This window comes from Orycteropus afer, unplaced genomic scaffold (genome assembly GCF_000298275.1).
Source record: "Orycteropus afer afer isolate SDZICR_OR568_19922 unplaced genomic scaffold, OryAfe1.0 scaffold00174, whole genome shotgun sequence".
Classification (NCBI taxonomy): domain Eukaryota; kingdom Metazoa; phylum Chordata; class Mammalia; order Tubulidentata; family Orycteropodidae; genus Orycteropus; species Orycteropus afer.
The window spans coordinates 7079787-7093566 of NW_006921761.1; the positions used below are offsets into that span (position 1 = coordinate 7079787).

General features: G+C 49.4%; 1 protein-coding gene across 1 annotated transcript in view; it reads left to right on the forward strand.

Moving 5' to 3' along the window:
- CACNA1B (calcium voltage-gated channel subunit alpha1 B) overlaps positions 1–13780 on the forward strand; it is a 278427-nt gene that overhangs the window by 263828 nt on the left and 819 nt on the right. Inside the window, exons 41-47 of the mRNA XM_007947083.1 lie at positions 6785–6892; positions 7277–7389; positions 8483–8610; positions 11415–11550; positions 11896–12012; positions 12634–12841; positions 13100–13311. Coding sequence (XP_007945274.1) covers positions 6785–6892; positions 7277–7389; positions 8483–8610; positions 11415–11550; positions 11896–12012; positions 12634–12841; positions 13100–13311 — 1022 coding nt within the window. The remainder of the gene's footprint in view (positions 1–6784; positions 6893–7276; positions 7390–8482; positions 8611–11414; positions 11551–11895; positions 12013–12633; positions 12842–13099; positions 13312–13780) is intronic.

The window sequence follows — 13780 nt, forward strand, 5'->3', positions numbered from 1 at the left end:
TATATTTAACAAGTTATCCAACCTCTCCACTTGGAAGTCCAATAGACATAATTGCAAAGTTAACTCACCCAAATTTTACTCCTGACACCACCCCCCCCACTGGCTTCCCAGCTCTGTAAACAGAAAATTTATTCTAACAGGTGCTCATTCTGAAAACTTTGAAAAATCATCTTTAGCTCTTTTCCCCCACATCACTTCTGGTCCATAACTGATCTCTCATAGAATTGGTGTCATTTCTTTCTTAAATGTCTGGTAGAATTCATTGCACAACCATTTAAGCTTGAAATTCTCTTTGCAGGCAGGTTTTAACCATGAATTTAATCTCTTCAGCAAATACAGTACTACGCCAGTTATCTATTTCTTCTTAAATTTTTGTTTTTCAAGGAAAAACTGTTAAGCTGTTGAATTTATTGGCATAAAGTTGTTCATAATATCCCCTTGTGAACAAGCCACCATTTGGCCTGGGGATCTTGGATTTGTCATTAGCCAGAGTCAACAGCTGTTCTGGTTACCTAGTGCCACTCTGACAGGAATATACCACAAATGGGATGGATTGACAAACAGGAGTTTATTCTCTTACAGTTCAGGAGGCTAGAAGTCCAAATTCAAAGTGCCAGGCTCTAGGGGCTGGGTGAAAGACCCTCAATCTTGGTCTGAGTCTTGGCTCACTGAAGCTAGAGGCATCTCTTCACTCAGGCAACTACTGGCTGATGAGGCTGACAAGCCCAAGGCTGACAAATAAAATGGCACAGTCCCGATGTTACCAACCACACGGCAGGCCATTAATTCAAGTCTGTTGAAAGTCCCAAGGTTGGCAGAGCATGGCAGGCTGCTGAACAACGACATGGCTACATGCAGGGTTCAAGTGTGCCATAAGCTGGAGACCATTCCTAAAGCTGCTTCTTATATACGGGAAGCAGACCACATCCCCAAAGCAGCTGCTCAGCTGCCCCACATAGATTCCACCATGGAGTTCATGACCAGTCTCACCATGGGAAGTAACTCCATTCAGCTACCCAGCCATTCAACCAGGCCCAGCCAAGTTGACACACAAATGTAACCACCACAACAGCCAAAATACATCCTCTCTCCTCCTCCACTGCTAGTCCCTGGTGCAAGTCACTGTTCCTTCTGAACTGGTTTGGTGCCATAGCCTTCTAACTGGACTGCTTCAGCTTTTACCCCTTCATCTACCCTCGATGCAATAGCCAGAATGATCCTATTAAGCAGATCAATGAAAGTGGTAAACCTCTGGCTAGACTGATCAAGAAGAAAAAAGAGAAAATTCCAGAGGGAGCATCACTGAAGAGCCTACTGACGTTCAAAGGATGTGGTGGTGGTGGTTGTTAGATGTCTTCAAGTCACCTCTGACTCATAGTGACCCTCCGCACAACAAGACAGATAATTGCTCAGTCCTGCGCCATCTTCATAAACCTTAAAAGGATAAAATATAAACCAAACTCACTGCTGTTGAGTCCGACTCATAACAACCCCTCCTTGGGTTTCCAAGGCAGTATCACTATGGAAGTAGATTGCCCAAATCCAATGGGCTAGTGCCCGCGTTGGTCTGGACCCCACTCTCTGTACCAAAATGTGTTAGGCTGGGCTCTCTAGAGATGCAGAACCAGTAAAGCTTATATAGAGAAAGAGAAAGAGAAATTTATCTTAAGAAAATGGCTCACACACTTACAGAAACTGGCAAGTCCCAAGTTCTTGGATCAAACGTCAAGGTGGAGGCTTTTCCCGACTCACACAGCTGTAGAGGCTGAGGAGCTCAAGGTTGGCAGGCAGTATACTGGCTGTTGACTCCAGCAGCGAATGCTGAATCCAAGATCCCCAGGCCGAATGGTGGATATTATGAACAACTTTATGCCGATAAATTCAACAGCTTAAAGGACATGGAAAAATTTCTTGAGAAACAAAAACTTAAGAAGAAATAGATAACTGGAATAGTATGTATTTACCGAAGAGATTAAATTCATGGTTCAAAACCTTTCTGCAAAGAGAATTTCAAGGCTAAATGGTTTCACAATGAATTGCACCAAACATTTAAGAAAGAAATGACACCAATTCTATGGCCACTGTTTATAAAATAAAAAGGCCAGCATTACTTTACCCAAAGCAGACAGAGACATTGCAAGGAAAGAGAATCACAGATTTGTATCCCTCATGGACATAAACACAAAAATATCCAACACAATTGGATTCAACAAATTGAATCTGATAATACATTTATAAAGAGATATTTTGGGACAAGTGGTGTTTATCCCCGGTTGATTCAATATTTGAAAATCAGTCCATATAATTTACATCTCAAAGAAGGTAAACCATTTCAATAGACACATAAAAGGCATTTGACACAGTTAAACTTCGATTCATGATTAACAAACAAACGATGTCATTGGGCTGTGGAAACTTCCTCAGTCTGAGAAAGGATGTCTTTGAAAAACCTGCGACTAATGTCGGGCTTAACAGTGAAACATTAAATCTTTTTCCCTAACATCAGGAGTAAGGCAAGGATGTTTGCTGTTACCATTCCTGTTTAACATTGTACTTGTGGTTCTAGACAGTACAGTAAGGCCAGAAAAAGAAATAAGAGGTGTGCCAATTAGAAAGAAGGAAGTAAAACTGCCTCTGTTTTACAACTGACATGGCTATTGGTGCAGAAAATCCCAAAGAGTCTGTAACACAGTCACTAAAACCAGTAAGTGGATCTAGCAAGGCCTCGGAATACAGGTCAATAGACAAGAATCAACTTTACTTCCATATCCTAGCAATGTACAATAGACATTTAAAAAATTCCACTAAAATAGCACCAGGGTTTCCAGATGGTAACCTGAGGTTTGGTGGCTGAGCTCACTAAGCAGTGCTGCTGGAGAAAAGGCCTGGGGGTCTGCTCTGTCATGGTAACAGCCAAGAGAAACCTATGCCGCAGTTGGACCCTGACGTGTGGGGTCATCATGAGTCGGATCCAACTCAATAGCAGCTGTAAAATGACAAGAGTAATAATATCAGCATCAAAGCCTCAATCTCTCTAACTTCCACCAAAAAAGACCAAACTCACTGTTGTCGAGTCGAAACCGACTCATAGTGAATTCTCCTTGGGTTTCTGAGATGGTATCTCTACGGAAGTAGATTGCCGAACCTTCCTTCCAAGGAATGGCTGATGGGTTTGAACCACCAGCCTTCTGGTTAGCAGTCAAGTGCCTTAGGCACTACGCCACCAGAGCTCCCTCTCTAACTTCAGGGGAGATAATGTGAATCACGACCAACCCAAAGTTGATCCCTAGGGAGTGGAGGTCAGACATATCTCCACCCTCCAAACTCTTCTGACACCAGTCTTCCTTCCCACAGGATTCTCTTCTTCACTTCTGGGTTCAATAATCCATTGCAATGGTCACACAGACCTCACAAACGACACTTACAGTTAAGTGGTTTATTAAAGAACAGGGTACAACTCAGGAATCAGGATCAAGAAGTATGTAGGCATACTTCCTTCCTCAGTGCAGGACCGCTCTCTCGGCTCCTCTCCATGGCACAGGCCCCCTCCCAGCCCCCTGGGGACGGGCTCCTGTCATCTCTCTCCATGGGTTCTGCCACTGGGCCCCGTCCAGGCCTGTTGCTGTCTTCAGTGCTGCGGCTCTTGACCAGTGTCATGGCCCTTCTAGGGGGACCTCTCCTCTTTCTTTACTTCTTTCTGCTTCCTCCCTGCTGCTTCTCTTCTCGCTTCTTTCTGGCTCAAGTCTCTGGGGGCAGCTGTGGGTATGTACCAACTCCTTGTCAATTTCAAGGCATGGCTACACCACCAAGGCTACAAACTGACCAAAAAGGAACTGACCTTTTGGTTGGCACAGACACTTAATTTGTATAGTAGGTGTGGCTAGACTACAATTTTCCTCATTCACATAGGCTATGGACTACTCCATGCGAAGTGCACACCAGTCACAGAGCTGGCTGCAGCCCAGGGCCAGGTAGAAAGTATCAAACCAAATTGTTTAAAATTTATTCAGGAAATGTTAGTTCATCTGGCAAAAGTAACAGATGCTTTGGGGTAGAAAACCAGGATTTAGGAGAAAAGTCTCAAACTGTTTTTCCCAGGAACCAAGACAAAAGGCAACAGAAAGGAAGTCATTTCAGCACAACTAACCCAACAACAACAACAACATAGCACCGAAACCCTAGGATACGCATGTGTTCCTAGATAACTCTAAAAAATGTATGAAAGATCCATATGCTGTAAATTTCAAAATATTAAGGAGAGAAATCAAAGGCTATGGATTGAAAGATTCAATAACTTTATGGTATCAGCTCTCCCAGTTTTGATTTATAGATGCAATCTAAATCCCAGCATGTTTTTTTTTTTGAATCATTAAAGTGATTCTAAAAGTTACGTAGAAAAGCAAAAGAACCGGAACAACCAAAACTTTTTTTTTTTTTTTATGGTGGTTTGGGTGAAAGTTTATAGAACCAAAACAATTTTGAAAAACAATGAAGTTGGAGAGCTCATTCTGCTTCATTTAAGTCTTACCCTGGAGCTGCCTTAATACAGACAGTGTGGTGTTGGTGAAAGAATCAAGACAATGAACAGAACAAACTCACTGCCCTGAAGTTGGATCTGACTCATAGTGACTCCCCCTTGGGTTTCTGAGGCGGTACCACTACGTAAGTAGATTGTCCAACCTTCCTTCTGAGGAGTGGCTGGTGGATTTGAACCACGGGCCTTCTGGTTAGCAGTCAAATGCCTTAGGCACTACCACCAGAGCTCCATAAATAGACTAATATAGTCAACTGATTTTTTACAAAGTTGCAAAGGCAACACATGGTGCTGTGAAAATTAGACATTCATATTCAAGAAAGAAAGCAGTCTCAATCCATAACTTTCACTGCTTATAAAAAAATTAATTGGAAATGGATCATAAACCTAAAAATGTAAAATTATAAAACTTCTAAGAGGAAAATCTTGGCAGCTTTGCATTAGGCAAAGAGCTCTTACATAGGACACAGAAAGCATGAAGCATGAAAGAAAAAATAGATAAAATGAACTTCAAAATTAAAAAAAAATTGCTATTCAAAAGACAATTGAGAAAATAAAAAGATAATCCAAAGTGTTGGAGAAAATATTTGCAAAGTATGTCTGATTTAGGAGCAGTATCCAATATAGATACAGAACTCTCACAACTCAGTAAGAAAACAAACAACCCAAGAAAATGGTTAAAGATTGGAAGTCACCAAAGAATATACACAGAAGTCAAGTAAACACAGAAAGATGCTCAATGTCATTGGTCGTTAGAGAAATTAAAAACAAAACTGCAATGGTATGGCACTGCGTGCTCATTATTATGCCTAAAATAACATTCTGGTGAAAGATGGAGGGCTGGGGTCTTAGAGGCTCAGGGGGGCTGAGAAATGGCACAGCCACTCTGGGAGTTACTTATTATTATGCCAAAATAATGTTCAGAGTGACTGTTCAGTGTTGGTGAGGACGGAGTGCTGGGGTCTTACAGGCTACAGGGGGGCTGAGAAATGGTGCAGCCACTTTGGCAGTTACTATACTGCCCATTAATCCCACTCCTAAGTGTTTATCCAAGAAAGATGAAAACACATAACCACACAAAAACCTGCATGGGCATGCTTATAGTGGCTTTATTATTCCTAATTGTTCCAAACTGGAAACAACTCAAATGTCCATCAGTGGTGGTGTATCCATTCGATGGAATGTGCTCAGCCATAAAAAAAAAAAAAAGTAGCGATGAACTTCAGATGCATCATGTCAGGCACCAAACAGCGCCATCTGCATAACATTCTGGGGAAGGAAAATGGTAGAGACGGGAAGCAGAGCAGTGATTGCCAGAGGCTGGGGGGAGGATCAGGGTTTGGCTACAGAGGGGACACGGGAGCTTTTGGAGGCTGATGGAACTGTTCTGTTTTGCTTGGTGGTGGACACATAATTATATGCATTAACCAAAATCCATATGATATTCTAAGTAAAAAGGGTGAATTTTACTGTATGTAAATCATACGCTGACTTTTTTTTTAAAAAGGTAGATGCCATGTTATCCCTCTGTTCCAGCCCTTGCACCGGCACCCCTCAGAGTCTCCTCCCCAACACCTTGCCGTGCTCCACCCACCCTGCCGTCTTGCTCTCTTGCCCAGGCCTTCGCACTTCCTCATTGCTGCCTGCCTTCAGGGTCTGACACAAGGACCACCTTCTTAGGGAGAACTCTCCTACCACCCTGTCAAGATGGAGACCCCTCAGTGTTTCTGAACCTTCTCCACTTTGCTTTTCCTCTGGCATTTCCCACTGTCCAATATACTGATTTTTTTTTAACCTATTTATACTTTGTTACAGAATAAAGTATAGTCCAGAAAAACCAAAGAGATTATTTATTTATTTATGTATATCCTTGCATGGACAATAGTTCCTGACATTTAGTGGGTGCTCAAAAATATTGTTGAATGAATCAATGAATGGTTGGAAGAGTCCCACATCCATTCCCCATCTCCACTGCTCCCCCTTTTGCCAACATCCACGTGCGTCCACACATGCACACACACATGCACAAACATTCCAGGTGAGTGCTCAGCTCATGTGTAGCCTTCTCCGGGTTCCAGAAGGGAGAGCCCTGACCAGCACCTGCCTCCACAGCAGTGGTCCCCCCTTCTGCACTTTGTCACAGCCCCACACCTGCTCCCACAGTGTCACTCTCCCCTTGTTTCCCACAATGGAGTCTGCAGGATGCCTCCTAACACCCATCTCTTTCCTTCCCATGGGCTCCTGGACCAGCTGGAACGAAGCAGCACCAGTGTGATGCAGAGCTGAGGAAGGAGATTGCCTCTGTGTGGGCCACCCTGCCCCAGAAGACCCTAGACCTGCTGGTACCTCCCCATAAACGTAAGTGGGAGGCTGTGAATGCGGCTGCCCTCCACCTTTCGTGTGCTGTCTAGAGGCCCAGCCAGGAGTACCTGACTGGACAGCCAGGCATGGAGGGGTTGGGGCAAGTGAAGACCTCCCCACTCCAGGGGGAATGACCCAGAAGGGCTTAGTGCAGATGCCAGAAAAGATGAGATGCTCACAAATTAGAAATCTGGTTCCATTTTCTTGGGAGGAGACAGGTGGGGCCCTGTCTTTAAGAGCCGGGGTGGCTCAGGAACAGTCAGGCAGCTGAGGTGGGAAAGCTCCTGCTGAGGCCCCTCAGTCCAGGGGCTTTCTAGAAACCTCATGGTGGAGTTCATCCCATCCATACTTCCTAACCCAAATACCTGATCCTCTCTCCAGCTGATGAGATGACAGTGGGGAAAGTCTATGCAGCCCTGATGATATTTGACTTCTACAAACAGAACAAAACCACCAGAGACCAGATTCACCAAGCTCCTGGAGGCCTGTCCCAGGTACTGGGGTCCTGGGGCTCCTAAGAGGTAGCTCTGAGGACTCTTTAGCTTGGCAGTGGTGGGAAATCCACAGCCCTTCTTGGAGAAGGAAGACTGAGACCCTTGCAGCCACCTCTCAATCCCCATAGTCAGAAAACCCTCACAGGCTTTGTAATGACTGCTAGCTGGTTGTCTAGCAGTATTGAGGAGCCTTGACCTGGAGAGCTAGTGTTCAGGGGCAGAAAATAAGGGGACTGAGAACAGAGGTGCAAGATTGGAAGAGATGAAGGAAGTGTGAAGACTATCTGCGCAGGGTGTTTTGGAAAGTAGAAAGTGAGTCTGCCCTACACACACACAAGGAACGGAGATTTAAACGGACTGTGCCGAGTCAGGATCTGTTCTGTTCATGACTGCTAGGGTGGTTTGGAGGCCAGTCTTTTATTTGGTAATAATTATATGTAAAACAGACCAAAAAAAAAAAAAAATCCAATCCAGTGGAGACCAGTCTTGCTGACGTCAACCCCAAAGACCACTTTCCCACACAACTTGTGTCTCTTCTAGTAGGTTCCCTTTCCAGACAGTTCTCTAGATTTTCAGAACTTAAAGGGACAACTACCTAACCTTGGGACAGGATCTGTGTGGCACATCTGGTGCAGACATCACTAACCTATCACAGCAGAATCTCCCCCAGCCCTGAAATCCCAGGACTCTGTTCAGGGGCTGCATGCAGCCTCTGCCAATCAGTTCAGATGAGATGAAATCTCTGCCATCTGTGATCTGGTCCAACCCTCTGATTTTGTAGATAGGGAAACAGAGTTTGAGAAGTGCAATGGTTTTTCTGAATCTGCTTTATGGTAACGTTGGGAGCAAGTGCTGTCAGAGTCTCCTGCCACTTGCTTGTGTCACTTTCTGGTCTCGAAAGGCATGTCCATGTTAGGGATGGGGATGGAGTCATGGAGGGAGGTGGCCCCCTTGGAATCTGTTATCATGAGGGACATGGGCCAGAACCAGCAGCCATGAGCATGCTGAGCAGTGGGAGCAGGGTGCTGAGGGGCATCCACAGGGGACCCACCCCCCAGCCCTTCGTTTCACCTCTTCTTTTGCCCCCTTGCAGATGGGCCCCGTGTCCCTTTTCCACCCTCTGAAAGCCACCCTGGAGCAGACACAGCCAGCTGTGCTCCGAGGAGCCAGAGTTTTCCTTAGACAGAAGAGCTCCGCCTCCCTCAGCAATGGTGGGGCTGTGTGAGTACCCTTGCTTGCAGGGAAGGAGGGGGAGGGAGAATGTGGGAGATGGAGGAAGATAGAGGCTGTGCTGGTTCCATGTGGAGGGTGGAGTTCGCTCGGCCCTCTTGGACCAGCCAGCTTCCCAGGGCAGCGACACATGAGCCCACACACACTTGTCTAGCCTCTGTTTGAATCACACCATGGCAGCGAGTATCCCATTGAGCAAACTATGTCACAGGCTGAGTCCAAAGCCAGTACCTGCCTCTTGTGCCACTGGCAGAGAAGAATCACTGACAACTGTCTGCTGCCAGGAGGAAGGGGTAACTTGATGGGTGTGACTGTGGCTCCCTTGTCTTAGTTTTGTGCTATTCTGGAGATGTTCTGTTTGAAGGCTGACAGTGTAGCCTTGTAGCTCTTTTTTTTTTTTTTTTAATTTTATTGTGCTTTAGGTGAAAATGTACAGAAAAAATAAGTTTCCTATTCTTTAGTTCGTATGTGCCATTCCATGCCATTGATTGTGTTCCCCACAACGTGTCAGCACTAATGGGGGAATTTCTGCCCTGAGTTCCCCATTTTCCTTTTGTCTGGGTTTTCTACTGCCCTCCTCCCATCTTTGCTTCTGGGTAAATGTCCTTTTGATCACATATAATTGATTTTTGTAAGGAACACACTCCTCTTGGGTGTTAATGTTTACTTTGTGGCCCACTGTTTGTCTGAAAGGTGGTCTCCGGCAGTGGCTTCAGGTCTAGCTCAGAAGGGCATCTTCTGACCACATCTCAGGGTTCCTCCAGTCTCTCTCAGAACAGTAAGCCTGGTCTTTTTTGTGAAGCTGGTGTATTATTCTACATTTTTTTCTCCCGCTCTGTTCAGGACCCTTTGTTGTGATCCCAGTCAGAGCAGTTAGTAGCAGCTGGTCTCGGAGTCATGTAGGCTGTGGTTCTCGTTGGTCCTTAGTCCTGTGGACTAATTGCCCCCTTGAGTCTTTGGTTTTCTTTACTGTCCTTTGCTCTGGATGGGAAGAGACCAGCAGTTGTTAGCCTTGTGTTGTTAGCCTTGTTTGGGGCCATGGACTGTTGGTCAGATGGCTTTTGCTGAGTAACAAATTGCTGTAAAACCTCCCGGGGCTGGAAAGTCTGAGACAGCTGGATTAACATGTTTGGTGGCTGTAGACAAGAGAACTGGCCTGGCCCTGGCCCCTGGCTCCCTAGCGGCCATCTGGGCTTAAGCAGCTGCTGCTGTCTCAGGATTCCCAGAGCAGCAGGAGAGGGGCTGGTGGGCAAACAATTTTAGGCCAAAGCTAGTCATGTGGCCATGCTGTGTTCAAAGGGTGGAGAGCAGGGTAGAGGATGGGCAGGGTGGGGGTGGTGGTGGCCATTTTTGCAGTAGCCCCAGAACATGCAGACAACATGATCAAAACTATGATCTCTCCCATGAGAAAAGAACAGTCACAAGATCATGCTTTCTGGGGATGGGCCTTTCAGAACCGTCTGGTAGCTTGTTCTTATGTTCACAATTGTCCATCTCCTTGTTGATTATAAGGTTCCTTTTGTGTGAGTGTGTGTGTGTGAGTGTATGTATGGGATGGGTGAGTGTGACTGCATCTCATGTGAGCACATGGATGTGGATATGCAGTGTGACTGTGCATATGTGTCTCTGTGTGTGTGTGAAGTTATGTGCATGTGCGGGAGTGTGGCAGTCTGTGCACGTGTGTGTGTCTATGTGTGAAGGTGTGTGTGTGTGTGTGTGTGTATTTGGAGCGCCATGATGGTGAGGTGCTATTTGGGATTGATCAGAGCCACACTTTCAGTTCAGGAAAGTGCACTTCAAATATTTCCCAGATAATAGTTTCTACACAAGCCAGTTACAACTCTTGCAAATAAGAGAATACTCAGTCAGCTTGGTCCAGGCAGCAGGGCCTTTCTCGTGCCATTGAACTGCATGTAGACTGCACACCTGGCTGTGGACATGGTGTGATTTCAGGGTTAATGATGCTGTGAAGGCCCCAGCTTCTGTCCAGATACCCCCTCCTCTCAGGTGCAGGCTCTCCTCAGGCTACTGTCTGCGTGCAAGGAGAAGTACTGCTGACACCTTCCAAATCCTCAGCAGCCATTTTATTTGGTCTCATCCCCTGCTTTCTAGCCACCATGCTCACCACAGGACACCCTGGTCAGCTTAGACCACCAGGCCCCACTTTGGACTCAGTGGACCAACCCACTCCCCTGTGAGACCAAGGACTGTCCTGTGCAACAAATGCTAACCGAGTGCCATATGTATGTCCCAGTGCAGGAGCAGCAGCAAACCTGGCACACTCATGTGGTTTGGGCTGCATTGGTGGGCTGCAAAATGCAGACCTTAAGTGGGAGACAGTGGGGGAAGCAGTGGGGGGGGAGGTGGCCAAGGAAGGCCTCCCAAAAGGGGACATTTCAGCAGAGATTTCAATAGTGAAAGGCCCTCAGCGTTGGGGTCAAAGAAGGAGGGACGGGCCAGTTAGTTTGGGGATGAGGAGAAGAAGCCACCAGCAAAGGGACTCCTGAGGTGGGAGGAAAGAAGTAGGGGCTAGAGGTGAATGGGTGGGAGGTGTCCGAGCTGCCCCTCCTTAAATCTCCTCAGTTCTGCCCCCCACCTTTCCCATGACTGACTGATACACAGATGGACCACAGAGGCTTGGAACAGCAGGAAGGGTGGGCACAAGTGGGGACCCTGCCCTGGGCAGAGGTCCGTAGAGCAGGGTGACAGGTGGAAGCCTGTGGGCCAGCTACACGTTGGGCATGCTGTGGCCTGCAGCTTCCAACCTACAAGTGAGCCTTTCCTCTCTTCCACAGACAGACCCAAGGGGGTGGCCTCAAGGAGTCACTCTCCTGGGGCACTCATCGGACCCAGGGGCTACCCTCCGAGGCACGGACACCCCTGGAGCGGGGCCACTCTGTGGAGATTCCTGTAGTACAGCCAGGAAAACCGGTGAGGGCTCCTGGGCCAGGTGTGGGTGTGATTAGGCAGGGCCATGAGGGGTGACCAGGCTGGTCTATGAAGGGTGACCTGGAAGGCCCTGTGGGGTGACTAGGCGGGGCCATAAAAGATGACTGGGTGGGTCTGTGAAGGGTGACTGGGTGGGGATGCGAGGGGTGACCAGGCTGCTCTGTTAGGGGTGACTGGGTGGGCAACGTGGGAGTTACTGGGTGGGGATGCGAGGGGTGACCAGGCTGGTCCATGAGGATAGAGCCCTGTAGGGGTGACTGGGTGGGGCTGTGAGTGGGTGACTGGGTGGGGCCATATGAGGTGACCAGATGGCTGCTGTCACCCCAGGCTGTGGATGTCCAGATGCAGGACATGGCCCTGAGTGGCCCTGCCAGGGAGCCCCAGCTTGGGCTGGAGAGTCAGGGCCGTGCAGCCTCTATGCCCCGCCTTGCAGCCGAGACACAGGTGTGTGGTTGGAGGGTCGGGGCCATGGTTGAAGGGGACATGACCTGGGTGTGGGCCGTAGCCCAGCTCCTCCTGCTGGGCCTCCAAGAGGTGGCAGGCCATCCCAGGGGAACAAATATACCTCGGCCCACAGTTCTGCCCCACTTTGGTGCAACTCTGCTGGCCCTGCCCTCGGCCAACCAGATGAGTAGACACACTCGCCCTCTGGCCTTGCCAAGTCCCTTTTGAGCGAAAGTCACTGTGCCCTTGCACTCCTCCTCCTGTCTGCTCACTCGCCTGCCCTGCCTTGTGTTCCACCTTCTTCATTCATTCCATGGTCATGTCTGGAGCCACGAGGTTTCCCTCACCTTGTGCTCAGTCTCCTTCCGGCCACGCTTCACCCTCTTCCTCTGCTGCATTTACCTCCTGCCCGTCTGGCTGGGTGGGCATGCCTCCTGGAGCCACACATACCCTTCTCTGTGCCAGAGACAGAGGGTCTTCCCCACCCTGAGCTCCTGAGTCAGACCCTAAGGAGCAGACGGGAGGGCAGGCTGGACATGGCCCTGCAGTCTGGCCTCGGCCCTCTGTCTGCTGCCTGAATCTGCTCATAGTCTGGTGGCCCTGCCTGTGTCCTGCCTGCAGCCTGCCCCAGACTCCAGCCCTATGAAGCGCTCCATCTCCACCCTGGCCCCCCAGCGCCCCCCCGGGTCCCTGCTCTGCAATGCCACCCTGGATCGAGCCCCGGCCACCCAGGCTGCACACCACCACCACCACCGCTGCCACCGCCGCCGGGAGAGGAAGCAGAAGTCGCTGGACAAGGGGCCCAGCTTGCCTATGGACCCGGATGGTGGTGCGTGCTGCCCTGACATCTGTCTGGGGGTGGGAGCTCCAAGCAGCTGTAGGCAGACCTGGCACCAGCCAGAGCCCTGAGCCTGAGCCATGCCCTGTGTTTGGGGACCCAGCAAGAGAGCCCAAGTGATGCAGTGTGCATGGGGGCCTGTTCTGGGGAAGGGGCTATGGGCCTGAGGCTGGTTTGGGGTGACCTCTGCCTGCCATGGGCCCCCTGTGTTGACCTCCCTGTACCTTTGCTGCCCTGTGCCCCCTGCAGCCCCTGGCAGCTCATCAGGGCTGGGCCGGGAGCGAAGGCAGGAGCGGGGCCGCTCCCAGGAGCGCAGGCAGCACTCGTCCTCATCCTCAGAGAAGCAGCGCTTCTACTCCTGTGACCGCTTTGGCAGCCGTGAGCCTGCACCACCCAGGCCCCCACTTGGCAGTCAGCCCACGTCACCCACTGCTGTGCCAGAGGGAGGGCCCCACAGGCAGGTAAGACAGGATGCAAGGGGCCCTCGGTGTTCCTGCCCTGGCCCCACCCCAAACCCAGGGCTGGGAGCCCAGGGTTCACACCCCTCAGACCCTGCTGCATCCATCTGCTGGTGCTCTCCCAGGACACCTCATCCACCAGAGGACCTAGGCTCCAAGCCTCACCCGTCTGTGACTGCTTCTCCACCCTCCCGTACTCTGGTGGTCTGGCCCTTGGTCAGTCCACTCCTTGCTGTGCCCGCCTCTATTCTGGCACCTGCCCCCTCCCTGACCTACACCCTGGACTTGACTCCAACCTCCTTCCTCCCCCTGGGGCCAGCCCTCCCCCTTCCTGTGTTCCTCACCTGTCCCTCTCAGCCTCTCCCTCTTTTTGGCCCCCCACCCCTCTGCCCACCTTCCCTCTGCCTCTCTCTCCCTCCTGCTTCCTGCCTTCATCTGCCCCTCACCCTCCCTCTGCCCCTCACCCTCCCTC